General features: G+C 45.6%; 1 protein-coding gene across 17 annotated transcripts; it reads right to left on the bottom strand.

The window, feature by feature from the left end:
- Window positions 1-1147: 1147 nt before the first annotated feature.
- Window positions 1148-22411, bottom strand: RAB9A (RAB9A, member RAS oncogene family). 17 transcript variants are annotated; one of them, NM_001244747.1, is given in 6 exon segments: window positions 1148-2245; window positions 6087-6202; window positions 6298-6363; window positions 6759-6847; window positions 6979-7069; window positions 22255-22387. In NM_001244747.1, a coding segment is annotated over 1 exon segment (606 nt). In that variant the 5' UTR covers window positions 2215-2245; window positions 6087-6202; window positions 6298-6363; window positions 6759-6847; window positions 6979-7069; window positions 22255-22387; the 3' UTR covers window positions 1148-1608.
- Window positions 22412-22566: the final 155 nt, after the last annotated feature.

Here is a 22566-nt window from a genome sequence, read left to right as displayed (position 1 = left end):
GATTAAGAGAAGACAACGCAAATGGGTACACTTGATTTAAAATACAAAGCAAGTCTCCTAGAGAAAAAACAAACAAAAGGAATATATAATATATACGTTTTTTTTTTTTTTTGTCTTTGTCTTTTCTAGGGCCGCGCCTGCGGCACATGGAGGTTTCCAGGCTAGTGGTCTAATCAGAGCTGTAGCCGCCAGCCTACACCACAGCCACAGCCAAGCGGGATCCGAGCCTCGTCTGAGACCTACACCACAGCTCACGGCAATGCCAGGTCCTTAACCCACTGAGCAAGGCCAGGGATCGAACCCACAACCTCATGGTTCCTAGTCAGGTTCGTTAACCACTGCGCCACGACGGGATCTCCTATACCAACTTATTAACGGTGGATTCCTATTTTGTTTTTTGAATGGAGGATTATCATGGGAAGGGGGGGAAATAATAAAAACTACAGCCCTCTCTAACCCCAGAATACAGGCATTTAATTTCTCCAAATTTAAAATGTTAAAAATGTCTTGCTGATAGCCAAATTGTCTGTTGCATTAGGAACTTAGACCTTTGAAAGCTTAGCTCGTGATAATGATAGTCTGTGTCCATGGTTCCAGGGACTGGGGCCAGGGAGGGAAGTATCTCAAGCCAACTGTTCCAAAATGTACTCCCTCACACAGGACAACCCTCTGCCTACCGAAGCACGTCCCCTGATAACCCACCGCCCCAGAGTCGAGGGTCCTGTCCTCACTAACACGCGGCCCGGGCACTGGGCCTCTGCAGGTTGGGGTCCGTGTGCAAGGGGCCGCATGTGAACTTTACCCACGAAAGACCACGATCTGCTTTATCGGAAAGTCTGGTCATCACAGCAGCACGACCAAAAATCTCCTTGAGACCAAATCAATAAACGACGTCCAGAGACAGAGAAGACACTGGATAAATACATGACCAAGTAAAGGTGTCTTCATGTACCCTCACGCAAAGCACAGTCCATACCCGGTATTTCCTCCAAAAGTGACAAACTTGGCTTCTGTGTTAGAGGGGGTGCACGAGTGGCACACCAGTGACAAGCGATTGCACATGAGGTCAATTCTGACACGGAGAACGAAAACGAGGACACGTAATTTTAAAGTGAACGAAAAAGTAATCAAATAACTACAGTGCAAATGCATTAGATTTTAATCTTTAATATCTAACATTATTGCTTAGGACATGTTTTCCCTAAACCAGGGACAGAATGCTAATTACATAAAAATATACACATAGAAAAAGTAGTTCTCCAATTTCCCGGGAAAAAGACAGTAACTTCTAGAATCCTCAAGTGTTTTAATTATAATTATAGTCTTGGTCATCTCATTAGTTCGGTAACTTACATATTTAAATTAAACATTATTAGACAACCGTTACAGTTGATAAACGTAAGGTGCCATACTGAGTAAACAGATTCTCCTGTGAGTGGCTGTGTCCCTTCTCCCACCCACCCATGAGGCAGCAATGTGGTTAGTTTAGTTTTAGGAGTACGTTTCATTGCTGCAACGCTAATTCTCTTCTCCACGGTGTGCTTATCTGTGCGTGTGTGAGTTGGTTAGATCGCAGGACAGCCTCCCTCTCAAACCATCAACAGCACATCAACAGCACGAGGAGCTGGGCTTGGGCTTTCGGTGCAGGCTGACGGTGTCTGTCTGAATCAAGTGATCCGCCCTATCCTCGGTGGCAAGCACTCTTCGAACTGCTTCCTCAAAGGCCGCTGCGACATTTGTGGCATCTTTTGCACTTGTTTCAAAGTAAGGATAGTCGCCGTTGTCCCTGCACCAGGCTTGAGCTTCTTCTGCAGACACCTGCCGTTCGCTGATGTCAATCTTGTTACCCAAAATCACGAACGGAAAGCTTTCAGGCTCTTTCACATCCGCATAATATATGAATTCTTTCTTCCAGTTACTCAAGTTCTGGAAGCTCTGAGAATCATCGACACTAAAAGTCAGCAGGCAACAGTCAGAACCTCTGTAAAATGGCGTCCTCAGGCTTCTGAATCGCTCCTGACCAGCCGTGTCCCAAATCTGCATGGTAACAAAATGGCCATCCACTTCCAGATCTTTATTCAGAAACTCCACACCTATCGTATGGAAGAGCTGGGTATCAAACTTGTTAGTCACGTATCTGTTCATCAGAGAACTCTTCCCAACTCCACCATCTCCAAGGAGAATTACTTTAAAAAGCGATGATTTTCCTGCCATGATGAATCTCAAGATCTTTGATTTCAGAACCCTGTAAAACAAAAAGGTACCGTTACATTCCTTGAGACCTGTACACTGCTCTACATGCCTCTATGAGTATCAGTGTCTTGGAGAAATAAAGCACAGAGCCCTGGAGATGCAAACTATTCCATTTAGAATGGCTAAACAACGAGGTCCTGCTGTATAGCACAGGGAACTATATCCAATCTCAAAGATGGAAAAGAATGTGTATATATATGTGTGTAACTGAGTCACTTTGCTATACAGCAGAAATTGGCTCAACATTGTAAATCAACTAAATTTTAACTGAAAAACAAACAAACAACACCCCACTAAGCCCCCGTTCCTTTCTGCACAGGGAACACCTGAAAGCAAGAGCCATCACCTACTAAGCCCTCCGCCCGGCACTGGCTGACTGTCACCCCCAAAGCAGCTACTGAGGGCTCACTCCTTCCTCGGTCACAGGTGACTGAGGCTGGCACTCAAGGCCCAGCCTGACCCCAAAGACCGTCCTCTCAACCGCGCCTCTGGGCTCACAATGGGCCCTGCCGCCAGGGACGTTACTGTGTTGAGAGACGCAACAGGAGACCGAAGTGGGCAGTTTCTCTAACAACCGCACGGCTCTCTGGTGGCACAGTGACAGTATGCACTGATGGCTTTCCTCTCAGGCCAGAGGGTTTCTGGACAACGCCCGCTTTCTCTCTTCCAATGCTATCACCATGGGAGCTGGTAACCAGGAAACCAGAGACAGAGCTGACTGATGCAGCTGTGAACAAACCTCAGCCAACCACTGAGGAAAGGACTTTTTTCTCTTCATCAGGAACACTATTTTGAATTGGCTAACATTAATGTCAGCAGCAATGGAATTTTTAATATAATATCACAATCTAGTACATTCTACCCACAAGACTCACTTGGGCAGCTCCAACTCTTCATAAATGCAAGGGCTATTACTTGTGTGTGTTGAGGGGAATACAATAACTCTTAACCAAAAATGTGGTACCTTTTGTGGAAGCCTGAGGGCAGGACTAAAAACCTCCTGCCCCCCAGGAACCAGCCTAAGGGCGGCCAGGGGCTCTTCAGATGTCTGTTTTACAGGCTGGAAGGAGCACAGTTACTATTTAAGGCTTCTCTTTTAATTCTTCATTATGGAAAATTTCAAACATATACCTTTATCTCGGAATTCCTGCCGTGGCTCAGGGGTTAATTAACCTGCCTAGAATTCATGAGCATGCGGTTTCGATCCCTGGCCTCACTCAGTGGCTTAAGGATCCGGCATTGCCACAAGCTCTGGTGTAGGTCGCAGATGCTGTTCGGACCCCGTGTGGCTGTGGCGTAGGCCGGCGGCTGCAGCTCCGACTGGACCTCTAGCCCGGGAAGCTCCATATGCTGTGGGTGCAGCCCTGAAAAAAAAGACAAAAGACACACACACACAAATATATATACACACACCCCTTATTTCTAAATAATGAGAATAATATAATGACACCCCACAGACCCTAAACCGTTTCCTCCATAGCTTCCCATTCTCCCTTCTCCCCAGTTATTTTGAATCATACTTTATCATTTAATCTGTAAATACTTCAGTATTAAATAGCTTTTAAGATATTAAAATTTGTGAAAGAAGACAACAACCTTTAAAGTAGTACTGTCTAACAGAATTTTCTGCAACAGTGGAGATGTCCGCCACCGGGACTGTCCGATACAGCAGCCACTAGCCACATGTGGCTACTGAGCCATGTGGCTGGTGGGAGCAAGGAAATGAATTTTAAATTTTATATAATTTTAACTAATTTCAGTAGTCACATTTAAAGAGCCAAAAGCCTCACTGGCCAGCACAGCCCTAGAGCAAAAATGGTAATCAACATGAAAGCAGACACTGTGAACCCCTCAATGGGAAGGTCATAAAGCCAAGAACGGTATCTGTTATATTGATCAGGATGATTTTGCAGAACCACCGCAGTAAACATTATCCGGCCAGCCCCAGGTTTAATGAAAATACGCTGCAGTATACTGTAACTGGACACCTCCTGCACCCTGCAAGAATCACGCATTTCCTACTACATGCTACACACTATTCTGGTAAAACGCAGCAACTTGCCCCTAACTCTTCTTTGGCTCTTTTAAATTACTACTACAGTAATTACTACTATAATTAATACAATTTAAGTTGGCCCACAAAAGGCAATTAAGGTGCATCCCGCTTGGAGACATTTCGACTTTAATGGATGGTCGCTCTGCCCGATGCCGAGGCTAAATGAGTGTTGGAGAGGAAACCAACACCACCTCAAGCCCCTTCATTTCCTGACATAGTACACTGAATCGGTTCCTTTTTAACATCTTTTGCTGGAATCTTGCTCAAACAATCTCAACTCAGAAGAGTAACAAAACCAAAAAAGCACACCAACTATTCTGACAAAGAATGGGCTAACGTCCCGTCTTTAACATTCTTCACTGGTTCTCCAGAGATTCCAGACTAAGTCCAGCTCCTAAGGCCAGGCGTCTGGCCCTGGTCCCCAGTCTCAGCCTTGGACATTCGGAAACGCAGTCAGACAGAAGTGAAACTCAGGGGCTCGTGCTCAGCCCTCCCACCTGCCCTTGCCTTGGCCCTGGCACAGGCTGCTCCCTCCGCCGGCGACCCCACCCTGCCTCACCTGACTGACCTCGGCGCCCTCAGAACCCCTGGGCAAGGTCACTTCCAACGCTGGGAGCTCCTGCAGCAGCCCCCCAGCCCAGACTGCTCCTTTCACACAATTTTGAGGATATGTAAACATAGACGTTGCACACTGTGTTGTAAGGGTGTAAGAGATGCGCAGAATCCTAGCCTTATCATTTATCCCAGTATTTTCATACGTTTCTGCCTGCCTCTCACCAGATGGGAAGTTTCACTGTAGAGCACAGACTTTTTTACATCAAATTATCAACTAGACTGTGCAATCTAACCACCTCTACCCAGAGGAGTGGGTGCATACAGCTACCGAATTAAGTCTTAAAATCCCTTGAGATTTGTAATATTCCTAACTGTATAGGGACACTTTGATAGTTCTTTTCTTTTTTCATAATAATGAGGGATTTCCTAGTTTGTGCCATTCTTTTTTTTGGCCTGTGGCATGCAGAAGTTCCTGGGCCAGGCATTGAATCCGCACCACAGCAGTGACAATGCTGAATTCTTAACCGCAAGGCTGCCAGGGAATTCCATGTGTCATTATTCTTTTTTTTTTTTTTTTTTTTTTTTTGTCTTTTTGCCATTTCTTGGGCCGCTCCCGCAGCATATGGAGGTTCCCGGGCTAGGGGTCGAATCGGAGCTACAGCTGCTGGCCTGCACCAGAGCCACAGCAACGCAGGATCCGAGCCACGTCTGCGACCTATACCACAGATCACGGCAACGCCGGATCGTTAACCCACTGAGCAAGGCCAGGGATCGAACCCGCAACCTCATGGTTCTTAGTCAGATTCGTCAACCACTGCGCCACGACGGGAACTCCCCCCATGTGTCATTATTCTGATCAAATTTGGAATATGTTAGACTCACAGACCAGGAAATAGGGTAGAATTTTTACATTTCCCATCTATAATTTGGGCCTCCTAGAGTACGTTGGCACTTGCTCAAACAACTAATATAGATACAAATAGCTCTCTAACCACAGCATTGACTATAAACATACAGAGTGATACAGATAATTATACAAACCATCTTATTTCCCACTGATACCTAACAAAAGCTAGCTTTATGTAATCTAAACATTAACATAATCAGCTTAAGAACATCAAAAATGTTCCCTTTTTCTTCTTTAAAAACAGTAAAATCTTTTGAAACTTTAGTATAATATGAATGAATAAAGGTGTCCTGCAATGTTCTTTTCAAAACTTACCTTAAAATGTAATATGAAGTCTTTTATATTCCAGTTTAGAAGGACTGCCCACAGGCAATAATCTTCACCAAGGTTAAAACATGACTTTAGCAATCAGCTAAATCCTATAAAGAAATCTGAATGAGAAAAGCACATTACATAGGTCATAAATCTTACCTTAATTGTTCAGTTCAAACATCATTATCTGTAAAGGAAAAATTAAAAAGCTCACCTTAACAATGTACATTCAATCTGTTTTCATAATTTTAAGAATAAACCCAAGATTTCAAGAGAAAAACTGCAAAAAAACATAAACACATGGAGGCCAAACATGCTACTAAGTAGCAGAACTAAAATGTGAAAAAAATACCTGACTTCTATCAGTAGCTAGATTCTTAATTCAAAGGGAAAACTGCACCAGAAAGCAGTCCATGAACTCTCTCTGCCTATAAAGCCCTAGAATCAAATACTATAATCACCATTTTTTCAAAAAATTTTTCACCTGGCCTTGCTCACACTACTTTTCTAAGCATTCCATTCAGACAACTGTAAAATGTTGTCAAAATGAATTGTAAAGTATTTCATTCGTTCTTCAAAATTCGCCCACATTCTGAGTGGTTTAGAATATTCTGGAGAATAAAATAAAGCTAACACAAACAAGGAAAAAAGAAGCGCCGCTTGAAGGCGAGGTACCTGATGTGACAGAGGAAAAGCTGGGCTAAGGCAAAGGCAGCACAAAAGGTTGTGAAGCTTCCTTCTGGGCAGCCAAGGCAGAAGGGAAACTGTGAGCAAACAGAAGGCCACTGTCATAAAGGAGAACTGCTTCCTGGGGCCAAAGGCCAAGAGCACAGATCCATGGGCAAGGTACCCGACGTCCTGCAGCTCTGGGGACTCTGGTGGGAACAGGACCTACCTCGAGGGCTGCTGGGAGATTCACTGGGACACGGCCAGCGGGGAGAGCGTTCACCACCCTGCCAGGCTCATCAAAGCAGTGCAGGGAGTTTCTGCGGAATGGATACGTGAAGTCCTTACTGGCAGTTTCATGGAAAGGTTTCTTTTGTGGCCATTTCTTCTGTCAAATTTCAGTAAGCGCAGTGGGCAGAGCCAATGCAGGCAGACATCAGAAGCCAAAGGATCCCAGTCCTCAAGACCAACTCCGTGGGAAGGTCTCCACTGTCGACCAGGTGGAGCTGTGCTTTCCGGTCTAAACCAACCATTCCAAACCCGTCTCTCCTTTTTCTTTTTTTTTTTTTTTTAGCAAAGAAGCATTTTTGTGGAATTTACATACAGCAGCCCTTAACTTATAAATTCAATCAATGAAAAAAAAAAGAGAGACTCTTCAAAATCTTGACATTGGGGGTTAAGGCTAAAATGATGACCACCACCACCACCAGGCTAACATCCGACTGCGCCCTGCAAGTTACTGCCTCTGCCTAAGGGCATTCACTCCTCGGGTGTGCCTCTCATTGTGCCCATCCTACAGATGATGGCTCTGACTCAGAGAGGTTACATTCCTTGCTCAAGGTCATAGAGCTGGACTGCGGTGAGATGGGACTGGGCCAGGTAACTCTACAGCCCAGCAGTTAAGCCACGGCGCAGTCTCAGCTGCCTCTGCATTTACTTCAAAGGGCTTTATGAAAAGAAGGGGTAGCAACGGCAAGCGTCTTCCAGCTGCTTGCTTTATTTGGACCTCTGTACAAAAACAGGCTAATCCAACAAAACTAATAGTATTCAATCCACTGACATGTATATAGAATGCATCTGAGTCTACCTAAGTTTTATCAGGGTTTCAGTAGTTTGAGCATGTGTGAAATGCAGGGGCAATCCCTGTGCGCAGCAGCCTGCGGCACCTCCCCAGAGCCCGGCCTTCCAGGAGCGAGCAATGGGCAGGAACGCAGTCCTGCAGCCCGTACTCAGTGAGTGCCTCTGGGAGCCAGGCCCTCTGGATGCAAGGGCCTGTGGCTGGGGGAGGTGACAATCCAGGCACAAACCTAAGTGCTACAACTGCTGCAAGACTTAGAAATGAGGGATACCCAGTGTAGAACACAACACTCAACCAACACCCAAAGAGCAGCTCACATAGTGCCAGGCTTCTGCCGCTGGGGCTCCCTAGGTCAGATGAGGCCCCAGGTACGCGCAGCTCCTGGAGCTGCGTGATTCCAGCCATCAAGGGAATGAAATTTTCATCTAACAAGATCCAGCCAGCTACTTCACCTGCTGCTCACTTAGAGAAAAAGCAGTAGCTTCCCCAGCCAGAGGAAAAGCGGCTGTGGTCACCTGTGCCAGGGAGGGACTGTGCACAGTTCCCAGTGTGGGCTGTTCCAAAGCAGTGTCTCAGGGACCATTTTAGGTGCACGCTGTCCTCAGACCCAGCCTCCCCAAGGTCTGAGTCCACTAGAGGGAGATGTGACCCAGGTGAGTGGCTCTGACCACAGCAAAGCGCAGCAGCAAGAGGAGGAGGAAACTGTTGGCGGAGGGGGAACCAGAAGCAGGACAGGGATGGATGCCAAGCTGGTCCTGGGACAGCCCAGGGCAAAACTGTTCCCAGTGGGCCAAATGGAAGTGACCTAAATGCCTAACTAGGGATGCTCTGCAGCCCTTAAGGAGATGTGGGACTGTAGAATTACAGTGTTAAGTGATAAACACAGAGAATGTGCCTCCTGTGATGATGACACCATGTCAAAGTTCACAGGTTAATAGGAAAATTGGCAAGAAAACTGCAAATCCTCAATACCAAGTTCAGTCTTCAGAGCTCTGATTTAGTTACAAAATCATACTCCTTTTTTTAATGTCAAAAGTATTTTTTGGAGTTCCCATGTGGCTCAGCGGGTTAAGAATCCAGTGTTGTCACTGCTGTGGCTCATGTCACTGCTGTGGCTCAGGTGACTGCTGTGGTTTGGGCATGATCCATGGCCCAGGTTTCTGCCTGCTGCAGATACGGTCAAAAAAAAAAAAATTCTTTAAAGCTTCATTTTCACTAAACCCTAGCTCAACTGAATGCTATAACTGAAATTAAATAGAAATCATTTTCTTTTAAATTTTCTTCTCACACTGCTATCCATCAGACCTTAAGGAAAATTTCTTCCTAAATTTTTCTATAATTCAGATTATATTAAAAAATAATTCAATATAAAACCAAAAACACAAGTAGCAAAAGAAAAAAATAGGTAATTGAACTTGATCAAAATTAAAATTTTTGTGCTTCAAAAGGCACTATCAAGAAAATGAAAAGAAAAAAAGAAAAAGAAACCACAAAAAAGGTAAAAAAGAAAATGAAAAGACAATCCACAAAATGAGAGAAAATATTTGCGAACCATATATCTGATAAAGTACCTGTACCCAGAACTCTTATTATTCATCCATAATAATTTTATGATTTTTTTTTTTTTGGCTGTGCCTGCAGCATACAACAGCCCCCAGGCCAGGGAACGAACATGTATCACAGCAGCAACATGAGCCACAATAGTGACAAAACCATACCCTTCACCTACTAGGCCACCAGGGAACTCCAATATTATTTTTTAATTTTAAAATGGGGAGTTCCTGTCGTGGTGCAGCAGAAGTGAATCCGACTAGGAACCATGAGGTTGCAGGTTCGATCCCTGGCCTCATTTAGTTGGTTAACGATCTGGCACTGCCGTGAGCTGTGGTGTATGTCACAGATGAGGCTCGGATCCTGCGTGGCTGTGGCAAAGGTCAGCAGCTGATATGACCCCAGCATGGGAACCTCCATATGCCATGCGTGCAGCCCAAAAAAAAAAAAAAAAAGCAAAAAAAAAAATGTTTTTAAACGAGAAAAAATGGTGAACATCAGCAGCTAGTAGGGAAGTATAAATCAAAACCATGAGATACTACTTCGCATTCCCCAGGATGGCTAGAATCAATAAGGCAGACAAGGAGTTCCGGTATGGCTCAGCAGATGAGGATGTAGATTCAATTCCAGGCCTCGCTTAGGGGGTTAAGGATCTTACAATTGCCGTGGGCTGTGGTATAGCTCACAGATGCGACTCAGATCCCATGTTGCTGTGGTTGTGGCGTAGGCCGGCTGCTACAGCTCCGATTCAACCCCTAGGCTGGGAACTTTCATATGCCGCAGGTGTGGCCCTAAAGAGCAAAAAAAAAAAAAAAAAAAAATTTAAAAAGACAAAAAGGCAGACAATAACAAGTGCTGCCGAGGATGTGGGAAAACCAGAACCTTCACAGACTACTGGTGGAATGTAAAGTGATCCAATGATAATGGAAAAGTCTGTGGTTCCCCGCAAAAGTTAAACATAGAGTTACCATATGATCCACTCATTCCTCTCCTAGGTATATACTTAAGAGATATGAAAACACATCCACATAAAAACTTGTACATGTATTCAAAGCAGCATTATTCATAATAGCCCAAACATGGAAACAACCCATGTCCATCAACTGATGACTAGGCAATAAAATGCGGCCTATCCATACAATGGAAGATTAATCACCCATACAAAGGAATGAAGTACTGAGGCATGCAACACCGAGGGTGAATCTCAAAAGCATTACGCTAATTCAAAGAAGCCACACACGAAGGGCCACATATTATATGATTCCATTTATATGAAACATTGAGGATAGGCAAATCCATAGAGACACAAAGTATATTTGTGGTTCCAGGGAATGAGCAGATGGGGAATGACTGCTAATGGGTATGGAGTTTCTTTTTCGTGGGCGGTGGGTATGATAAAAAATACTCTGGAATTAGAGTGGTGATGGTTGCACAATTTAGTGTACATACTAAAAACTGCTGAACTGTACACATTAGAAAGGTGAATTTTATGGTATGTGAATTATAGCTAAAGGATACAGATATGTATTTACAGACACCTACATGGCTTGAGAATTAGCAATAAGACCCTAAAATTAGATTTACATGTGCCACAGATGATCTCCTTGTCCCTTCGGCAGTATCCTTCTCAATAAACCAGTTACAGACACAATAGATAATGCCTCAGGGATATGATACCTTGTGCTTGCAGCAATGCATGTCATGTACGGCACGGACTAATCCGAATGGGAAGCTGGTTAAGGAGGTTACTGCTAGGGAAAGAAAATGAACCATGTTTTCAGTAGATGCCTCAAAACTAAAGATGAAGCCCTTTCCTTTCTATTACACTATTTTTCCAACTTTTCTCTTATGTACTTTTATCTTGCACTACCAACTGCTTATGGCTAGCGAATCAGTAGTAGCCTTTTCTCTGGTGGCCTCAACCCTGTTGCTGGCTTCCAAAGCTGATTATTACAATAAACCACGAGAGAGTGAGATCCAAGCATGGAGAATATAAATCTAAATAGAAACATTTGTACGGATTAAAGGTAGACAGTTTTTATTGGTCATGGATCTAACTGTCTCCATCCTTACAGAGAATGAAACCCATTTATTTCTTCATCACTTTTATTTTTTTAAATGTTGTCCGCTTTTTTTTTCTTTTTGGTCGCCCCGCAGCATATGGAGTTCCTGGGCCAGGGATCAGATCTGAGCCGCAGGCCCATGCCATTACTTTTATCATGTAGGATTCTGAGCACAGTATTCAAAGAGCTTTCCAACCTCACACACCTGTCTGTCCCAAGTATATCCCTACAAGTCACCATCTCCAGGTCTATCACAGGCATTCACTGTCCAGCCTTGGCTCAGGCCCTTATCTTGGACTGGGAGGCCCCTCCCCACACCTATGAAAATCCCAGTGGTCCAAAGGCCGAGTTCCGCTCACCTCATCCAAGAAGCCTCCTCTGCCTCTCCCCACTCCCCACCCCCGCAACCTAATCTTTCTCTTCACTCTCCTACTCCCTCCACCTCTATTACAGCTCTCCTTCACTTACGCTCCACCCAACTGTCACTCGTGTATGGCTGTTTCCTAATTACACTGTCAACTTCCTGGGAGAGACACACAACACCTAATGCCATCTCTTCATTCGTTCTTTTTTGGTTCTGCAACATCTAGTACCAAACTTTCCATATCCTGAGGCACCGAACCAATGCTAAAGTGAGAACAGAGAGTACACTACTTCCTCCTTTATTCTTGTTATTCTATTCTTACTTTTCTATTTGTACTTTCCGTGCTTACAATTCTTTCTCTATTCAATCGGTCTTCCCCCATTTTATTTTTGAGGCCTATTAAAATGTGTAGGAAGGGACAAAAAAAACTGATTCTAAGTCTAATGAGAAAACCCCCTTAAAATGAGTACTGTTGAACGCAACAGCAAACACTAAAAAATGACATTGCTCTAACAAGCTGCCAAAGGGAGAGTACACTAAGTCTGTCAACTGCTTAAAATTTCGGATTTTCAAATACATACTCTGTAACCCCTTAATTCTCACTTCCAAAAACTCAAATTGAATTTATCACTCTTGGTTTAAATTTGGGAACAGATTTTTTTTCAAAACCACACCTTCCTTTTGCACTTACGCTGAATGTCCTAGTTAGAAGCACATCATTTCATTTCAGACCTTGAGAAACTGATGCTCGAAGAAACTAACCAAGGAAACAGAAGCATGGATAATCCCTACATTATTTCTATTTTCACTTGAGCTATATTTATTTCCTTCCATCTTAACATAGGTGTATCTCACGTAACAGCCTAATTACTAGTTCCACTCTGTTTCTAGTCTTGCTGGTCATCTTGCTGAAATATATGAGCAAGAGGCAAGTCAAGGAAGTCATCAAGTGTAATAATGGGCACTGTCCCTACAGCAAGGAGGTGACCCCCAAAAAAGAAGCAGTAGTAGTAAGCAGAACACCTTAGGGACAGACCAACTTGGAGGCCCAACTTGTCAGATGAAATAAGTTATCTAGTTGACCACTGAGCACAGAGACAGCTAGAGAAAGAAGAAACTGTAAATGGAGGCATGCTATCACGCTGTCAAAGCAGCTCACCCTACTTCAAGAATTCATTTAAATAAGTACTCTTTTATGAAGATGAGTCATGTAATTAATCTTTTAAGAAATATATACTCTAAATTTTGCTTAAAATAAGGCACTTTTGTAGTGAGGTAAACTAACTAATCATTGATGGTGGAGAGAGTAGGAAGGCAAAAGAAAGGAGAAAAAATACAAATCTGGTTAAGGAACTCAATTTCCTTAAATCATCCTGAAAGCACAGAGCAGCACTAAGATCCAAGAGGACCTTCTGTGACGAAGGAAATGTTCTCCTGTCCAGTACAGGAGTCTCTACCGCATGTGGGTACTGAGTACTGAGCACTTGAACTATGGCTGGTCCAGCTGAGGCAGCGAAGTGTTAATTTTCCTTTGTTTCAATTGGTTTAAATTTAAATTGCTACATGAGTACTGCAGGGACAGGACAGGTATGGAGTGTGCTTAATTGGGAGTCCAGAAAGGAGCTGCAGGAGCAAAATGCACCTCTTAGAATCACATGTGAAATAAGGATGAGTATACGGATAGAAGCATGTGCTTGAGCTTTTCCCTGGAAAGGATAAAAAAGGTTTCATCAGATTCTTAAAGGAATGTGCACTTCAAGAAGTGGTCAACACATGTCCGCATCATTTGGGTGTTTCGTGGGATCCATCTGTGCAGCCTGTAACACCCTCAAGACTTTCACCTTGGAGTTACCGTCGTGGCGCAGCAGAAACGAATCCGACTAGGATCCGTGAAGTTGCAGGTTCCATCCCTGGCCTCACTGAGTGGCTTAAGGATCCGGCGTTGCCGTGAGCTGTGGTGTAGGTCACAGCCGCGGCTCGGATCTGCCGTTGCTGGGGCTGTGGCGTCGGCCGGCGGCTACAGCTCTGATTGGACCCTAGCCTGGGGACCTCCATGTGCCACGGGTGCGGCCCTAGAAAAGAGAAAAAAAAAAAAAAGACTTTCACCTTTACTTCACTTCACTATTTCCTCATTCTCTCCCTCACTCATAACACTGTTAATATTACACTTTGGCCAGGAACTGTGACGGTTCAATGAAGAGACTGACTCACAGAAACTGCGAATCCTCTAAGTGGATTCATTTTGTTCTTTGTTTTATTTAATGAAGTCCTTAAAAGGAACAAGCATAAATCTACCTATAATAAGACACAACTGAAAAAGGCACTTGAAATGCTTGACAGAAAAAAGTGGGGATAGTTTAAGGCTGCACTTTGGGGGACAGAATTAAAACTCAAAGAAAGAGATAAAGGTCCCAAAATCAGAACCCTAGGAAATAGAGCTGGGTGTTTCAGGAAGAAGAATGCATTATGAAAGAAATAAATTTCAATACGCATGTTAGAAAAATACATTAAAGCAGCAAAACATGAACTAAATATGATCTGTAATGATCGGCTATAACTTAAGAGAATTTTGGTTTTAACGGCTCTCTTCAAGTTAGATAAGAAACCTATTTTATTTATTTTGCTTTTTTTAGGACTGCACCCACAGCATATGGAGGTTCCCAGGCTAGGGGTCGAATCAGAGCTACAGCTGCCAGCCTACACCACAGCCACAGCCACGCCAGATCCGAGCCGCATCTGTGACCTACACCACAGCTCACGGCAACGCCAGATCCTTCACCCACTGAGCAAGGGCAGGGATCGAACCCACAACCTCATGGTTCCTAGTCGGATTCGTTAACCACTGCACCACGATAGGAACTCCCCAAAGAAACCTATTATCTTTAGCTTGGAGCCAAAAAGGGAAAGGACTGAGGAACTTCCATTGAAGCTCAGGGAAGAACTAGTACAGAAACACGAGGCATGAGACCATGGCAAGGCAGAAACTTTTTGGCTATCAGAGAAATTAAGAGGAGTGGAATTTCCCAAGAAGATCTATTTCAAAAGAAGAGCTATAAGTCTGGCATATAAGGCTCAACTAGATTTGAGGCTCCCATTTTGCAGGGAAGTTGCGACCAGGTCAAAACAAGAAGCATTGAGTGCTGCAGGCAGCTTTCCAGACAGTTCACTTCATCCCACTTCTCCACCAGTGATGCTCCACTTTGTCCCACCACGGTACTGAAGCTGACGTTGATTACGAAAAGCTTTCCAAGCCCAAAGTGACTCAGCCTTCACGACCCATTTTGCCTCTGTGCCTGATCAACCCTCCACCCTGCTTACTCCACGGCTCAACTCCTCCATCCCCCTGAAGGTCAGCACCTCACCAGAGACCTCCTAATGGCCAATTCAAGGGCTTCTCCTCAGCCCTCAACCAAATGCTCTAAGGCACACACAGTCCTAAAGGGAATAAGAAAAAAAGCGCCTCTCGGAGGACCTCACTGTGTGCATGTCTATAAACACGCCCTCATGGTTGACCAGTGTCCTCACCAGAGGCTCTAGTACACAGTGAATTCTCTGAGATGTAGCCATTTGTTTGGATGTACACAACAAAACATCTCAGAAGGGTACTCAAGGCTTTTAAAAAAAAATAACAAATAAGATCTTGGAGGCCCAACTGGGAAGGCTCTTCCAAGTATCACACCTTTACCTGGAGGCATCAGTGGGACCTTCAAGTCATAGCCAGGACTCAGGTGTCAATACTGCCTCTCTAAGGTCTAAAGAGTCTGGCAATGACCTTGAAAATGCTTCCTACTTTATCATTCATAAAACTACTCTGGTGATAGGTTCTGCTTTCTCACCTACTCACCCTACCAGTTTTTGCAAACTATATGGCTCCCATTTCCAACAGGCTCCCAAAGGAGGTATATCACACAAGGCTGAAAATCTTAACTCTTCCCAAACCTTTTCTTCCTAGGATATTAAACCCAGTGATTCCTAAAGACCACCTCCACTCTCCCACTCATCAGGTGCCAGGCAAGAATTCCAACCCATTTTATAATATGTTCCTCTGGTACCCTGATAGCCAAGCTAATTATTTTCCCCATTTTCAAAACCCCTTTCTTCTGTCTTACCCACTTCATTCATCCACACAAGAAATATGTCCACTTCCCTCCCTACCTATTGTCATTGTCTTGTTTGCTCAAATAATAAATGCTGTGACCGTAATAGCATCAGCCACCCCTGTTCACTGAACCTCCACTAGGTACTGAAGCAGGGGACCTTTGAGTCACTCCCAAGTTGGACGCTACCACCCACGTTTTACAGATCAATAAACCAAGTTCACAAAGAGCAAGTAACATCAACCCGGTCTAACAGTGCAGGTCAAATACATGTGACCTTCACTCCTACCAAATGACAGAAAAGCTCTAAAACATGTCCAAACCCAAAAAGGACAAGAGGGAACAACTACAGATAAGAGCAGCAAAACTGAGGATGGAAAAGAAATGGTCCAGTAGGGCCAAACTCAAGAGACAGGCAACCTAACTGTTGCTGAAGCAGCTGACAACGACAAGAAATCAGCCCAGAGAGCTCGAGGCACTTCCTGATGATGACTGAGCCAGGCTGGCCAGGCGGGAAGCCCAAGGGCAGGCCCCCGACACCCCGTCTGCACCCAGGGGCCCCTTTCCCCCCAGCAGGCCACTACCTAATAAACTGCAGAGGGTGGGGGTGGAACACTACAGGCCACAAGGGAGAGGAGTTCAAGCGACAATATGCACAGGAAAGTGGGCAGGACAGGCCATTTGACATTCTGAAGGGCACTGCATTAGGTCCTGGCTGTCCTGGCACCACCCAAGGGAGTTCAGTCCCAACATTAAATCACACCACATTCCTTTCGATGACATCATAGCTTTGCAAAGCAAGGTTTTCCAGGGCTGCTATGATAAAAATCAGGTACTGCACAAATATAACTGTGGGAGAAGATATGAGGGTGGAAGCTCTTTGCTCCCAAACCATATTTCCGAAATTATACTTAAGAGCACTCATTGTAGAAAATGCGCTGCACTCACCAACATGTGGCCCTCAAGCAGTTCTTTTGCTCTGACTTCCAACTAAACCATGTCTGTATTTTTAGGTGTGTTCACTTCATCACGGCTCTGATGAAACACTCAGGTGTGACACTGAGCAGACTCGAAAGGTCGCCTAGCCACTCACTGCACCCCAGAGAGTTCTAACATTTGTGAACCGGTTGAATCATTAACACCCCATATCTGTTAGATTTCCACACAGCCAAGTTCCAGAAACAAATCTGTAAGGCGGTTTTCCAGGCTTCTCTAACACTGATAACACCAGCACTCTCAGGAGAAACTAACCTCCTAGAAACGACCTTAGCCTCTGTACTAATCTAATTCACAAGAACCTGAAATGAAAACAGTTCACACTGAAAGAGCAGGTCAGGTCTCTGGCTACACTGCCCAGCTACCCTGCACACTTGGATAACGAACGTGGCCACAGGATGAATGTAGCAGGTTGTTCCCTACTGTTTCTCCATCCTGGTCCAACAACAGCATACATTTGCAAGGCATCCGGACTCTGACACAAGTGGAGCCTGTGTTCAAACTGCCCACAATGAAGCGAGCAGGGCTCCATGAGGCCTCCACTGCCTGCTTCCCTTCTCTTTTTTCCCAAACACAGAGCCGGCTCTCCCCAGCCCATGCTGAGCTGGCCATGACCTTCCCTGGGTCCACTCACATCTCATCATCTTCTCTATGTTCACGATAAGCAACAGCAGTCTAAGCCCTGTACCCAGCACGGTCAAAAAAGTTAAAAGGAAGTGATGAAAGAGCCCAGAATGTGGGAACACGCAGAGTTCACGTGCACTACGCATACAATACCAAGTTTCAGGCTGGGGAACAGAGATTTCTCCTCCAAGAGCCCAGCCCCCGCCCCGCCTGTCCCAGGCCTTGCCAACAAAAGCCACGGGGCCCCCGGGTCTCCTTCCCGGGTATCCCGACCTTTCCTCTGCATCAGAGTTTTGCAAACTCCCTGAGGTGTTTTTGTGAGTTCGCCTCCTCAAAAAAAAGAAAAATTAATAAATGTTCTGTTGATGACCTACTTAGTCACAAGCCCTATTTTCCCGTCCTTGGTTTTGACGAACGAAGTTATTACCTAGCTAGCTTTCAAGTGAGACTTGTTTCCCAAACACACACACACACTTCTGTTTGGCTTATTTCCTCCTGCTACTTAACCAGCAAACTGCCTGAGGCAGAACTACACACAGACCTCATTTTATTGCGCTCTGCAGATGTTTCAGGTTTTTACAAACCAAAAGTTTGTGGCAACTCTGCGTGGAACAAGTTTATCGGCGCCACTTTTCCAAGAGCGTCTGCGTACTTCTCATCTCTGAGTCACATTCTGGAAATTCTCGTGATACTTTAAACTTTTTCTTTATTATTCTATTTGTTATGGTGATCAGTGATGTTGCCACTGCAAAAAGATTACAACTCACTGAAGGCTCAGATGATGGCTAACAATTTTTAGCAATAAAATATTTTTAAATTAAGGTATGTTTTCAGGCATAATTCTATTACACACTTAATACAACTTATGTAAATATAACTTTATATGTTTAGTATAAACATAACTTTTATATGCACTGGGAAACCAAAAAAAATTGTGTGAATTGCTTTATTGCCATGGTCTGGAACCAAATCCAAAATATCTCCGATATTTACCTGTACTTGGAAGCCAATAACTTGACGTGTTTACTTGATGTCATATATTCTCATAGACATTAAGTACAACCATCTCAAAGCAATGTGGTGACCTAACATGGCCAGAGTGGCAAGTCAACTACAGATCAAGCGAGACTCCCCTGAGGCCAACGGCTGTTCTTCCCGCACCAACTCCTCTGGCTCCTTCCCAAAGCAAAACCCCTCCAGGACTAACAGAGCACACAAGCCTCTGTTAGACCCCACATGACAGCAAGCATTTTTAGGTGCCTAATTTAGCATCCCCTTTACCCCACAGCAGGCAACTTCTGATCAGAGGCAGAGAAATCTATTCATTAGCAAAGAACACACTGTCCACAAGCACAAGTGAAAAAGCAAAGCTCCTCACAAAAGCAGCCATGTTGACGGCATGAATAACACTCAGAGCGATTCCGAAACAGAGCCAATCCTTTTCGACTCCTCTCACTCAACGAAGTTCTCCTAAGAGTTTTATCCGCTACCAGGATGAAGCAGTGCATGTACTGAAGGGCCTAGTCTTAGGCATGGTGAAAAGAGGCCAGAAGATGCCAGAAAGAAAAAAAAAAAGCAAAAGTCAGTTTTTACAAATTTCATCACTTATTGGATTTTAATGATAAAATAAGTGCCTAACAATTGTCTACTGAGGCTAAATTCAAGGAAGAATTTTATGCTCAACAAGAATGGCTTCTTGAGTTCTCATAACCAACCGACAAAGCTATCAAAAACACATCAAATTTTCCCCATTTCACCTAAGTCTACCCACAGTAAATGCCATGATACAGGTACCTGTGGGTGACTATGCAACTGTTCTGCTTGTGTTTTTTTATTTTTTTATTTTTTTGCCATTTCTTGGGCCGCTCCCACGGCATATGGAGATTCCCAGGCTAGGGGTCGAATCGGAGCCGTAGCCACCAGCCTACGCCAGAGCCATAGCAACGCGGGATCCGAGCCGCGTCTGCAACCTACACCACAGCTCACGGCAAGGCCGGATCGTTAACCCACTGAGCAAGGGCAGGGACCGAACTCGCAACCTCATGGTTCCTCGTCGGATTCGTTAACCACTGCGCCACGACAGGAACTCCTGCTTGTGTTTTTTTAAATGACACTTGGCCCATGATCCTGAGTAGCCTGGGCAATAAATTCTGTTCTAGGACAAAGTTAGAACTTGATCTTATCGTTTGTAATTAGGTTGTAAGCTTCAAGGAGGTGGGGACTGCCCACTGCCTTTACCACCAGCACCTCTGTATCAGCAATCGACAGTCTGCTCTGAAAAAGTCTGTAGACAACTGGAATAATACAGAAACCAAACTCCTTAGGTCTATTTCAACTGCTCTGAATATCTCTCAAGTTCTTTTTCATACTTTTGCTTTAAAAAAAAAAAAAAAAAAAAAAAGGTATTCTGTGAGGAAAACTCTTCAAGTTCCCAAGTTTCCTCCCCTCCCCGGCTTTTTTAAAATGATGAGGAGGTATCCTAAACAGGAACCGACGTCACATCTGAAGAACTGCAGAAGCGCCAGATGTGAGCTCTGGAGTTATACAGACTGCTGTCAAGCCCGGTTTCTTGATCCTAGCACAAGTGACATTCTGGGCCAGACAACTCTCTGTCGTAGGGAGCTGCACTGTGCACTGCAGGACGCTGAGCAGCATCCCTGGTCTCTACCCACTAGATGCAGCAGCACCCCTTCTCAGGTGCGAACCCCAAGTGCCTACAGACATGGCCAAATACCCCACACCCGCACTGAGAACTACCACCCTCAACTCAAACAGGCCTGCTCTGAATCCTGGCTCGGGCCCCTCACTACCTGTGACCAGGGCAAACAGACCTACCCCTCCTATGCTCTAGCGAACTCTTCCTCTGTTCAATGGAGCTCACACCGCAGAAGTGCTGTGAGAATTCAATGAAATGATGAACGTACAGGGTTTACACGCAGAGAACACCCAGTGCCAGAGTGGCTGCCCAAGAAATGAGAGGCGACTAAAAGTTCACTTCCAGAACCAAAGGAACTTAACTGAGGCCTCAAGAGTACTGCAGTCTAGATGGAAGAGGAGGCTGAAGAAGAAAGAAACGAAAAGAGGAGAGGCTGGAAAAGAGGGAACAGCACTGAAATATCTCCTTGGTTTCCAAGAACCCAGCTTGTCAAAGCCAACGATATTCTTAGTTTTCCTTGGTCTATTCTAACCTCACAAATGATAAACCAAAAACATCCCCAATTCACCGAACTCTCCTAAATAAGTAAGTCAGCAAGCCAGGAACTTTTTAGTATAAACAAGAGGAAATTTGGAGCTCCCGTCGTAGCGCAGCGGAAACGAATCTGACTAGGAACCATGAGGTTGCGGATTCGATCCCTGCCCTTGCTCAGTGGCTTAAAGATCTGGCATTGCCGTGAGCTGTGGTGTAGGTCGCAAACATGGCTTGGATCTTTTTTGCTGTGGCTGTGGCGTAGGCTGGCAGCTGTAGCTCGGATTCGACCCCTAGCCTGGGAACCTCTATATGGTGTGGGCACGGCCATAAAAGGACAAAAAAAAAAAAAAAAAAAAGGAGGAGGAAATTTACTACGACGTCCACACAAAAATATTCAAAGCACTGACAGTGAGAGTTCGACACAAGTACTATCACTTCCACCTAAGCTCTTAAAAGAGAAACGAAGAAAGTCTTCTTAAAAGTCCCTTGCTGAAAAGCACTGGGCTTCCTTCATCTCTGGTTTTGTTCCACTGTAGCTTTTGAGACTACAGGCAATTTAGGGATTTTCCATGACAACGATGCAAGTGACAGGAAGACAAATACGACAAAAAAATTTTTTTCAATTAATTTTTAAAAGCAACAGAAATGTACTGATTTTATCAGACCACCGAAATCCTATAAAGAGTATGGTCACGTGACAATTTGGAACCTCGCAGAGGTCATTCCTCAAAAGAACACTGGTCACGGGATGTGTCATCGCTTGAAAAGGAGAAAAAAACAAACAAACAAAAAAACCCACCGAAAACCTAACTGACTCCACAACTATTTGGTCAACACTTACAATTGTCATCTTGCCTCCTTGTTGGAAGAAAGGAAGGTACATGATATCGAAACCTTAGCCAGAGTGTGAATCCGATAACGCCCCAAACCGCCTCCAGCCCCAGGGTTTGGCTTTACATTCCCAACTCCCCTCGCGAGGGGCCCTAACACCTTAGCAAAGGTTCACCTGGGAAGCAGGTCAGAGGTCGCCAATATCGAATCGTGGGCGCCTCCGCTTTCCCTCTGTGACTCGTGCGGGAGTGGGGAAGGTTGGGGGCTGTGGGTGTTGTCCCGGGTGCCTGAGTGGCTCTGTGTGTGTGTGTGTGTCCCCGGCGGTGGCATGTGGCCTCTTCCCCACCCCCCCCCCGTGGGTTTGTGTGGATGGGCCCCTCTCCCTGGGTGTTCGGGTGTGTCCTCAGGTGTTTACTGATCTCTTTCCCCGTGTGTGTGCGTCCCCGCGTGTTGGGGCGAGTGTCCGTCCCTCTCCCGGGTGTGTCGGTGTACGACCCCGTCTTTCCACCTACGTCAGTCAATAGGCGGCAGGGGGCAACGAGCCATTCCCCCGCCCCGTCCCGGGGCAGGCGAGGGACTCGTGCAGGCCGCGCGCGCCCCCTGCCCCAAAATCCCGAGGCCCAGGCCGCACTCGGGGCCCGCGGGCTCCGCTCAGACCCTGACGCCCGCGCAGGCGGCCCCGGCCCCGAGGGAAGTCCGCGCCCCGCTCACCTCGCGGCCACACGAAGGACGCCCGGGAGCTCCGAGCCGCCCCGTCCAGGTGTAATGAGGAAACAGAGACGGTCGACGACAAGGCGGACAGGCCACCTCGGCTGCACTGCCCAGGTCCGACTCCGGTTGCTCTGGTCCAGCACAGAGGGAACAACATGGCGACGGGCCGGGGCGGGGCCTGGCCTGATGGGCGGGGCCGGGGCGGGGCGGGGGAACCCGGTGAAGGAGAGGCGGGGCCCGGGGAGGCCGGGCAAGGCCTGGTTGGCGGGGTCGGGGACAGAAGGGGGCGGAGGCTCAAAGGAGGCGGGGCCC

The sequence above is a fragment of the Sus scrofa genome, chromosome X, assembly GCF_054392235.1.
Source record: "Sus scrofa isolate SSC_HxYL_T2T_F1_AM1 chromosome X, Sscrofa_HxYL_maternal_Yorkshire_Landrace_v2.0, whole genome shotgun sequence".
NCBI classification, from domain to species: Eukaryota; Metazoa; Chordata; class Mammalia; order Artiodactyla; family Suidae; genus Sus; species Sus scrofa.
Note: the sequence above shows the minus strand (reverse complement) of the source record. Positions and strands in the feature narration are given on the sequence as shown.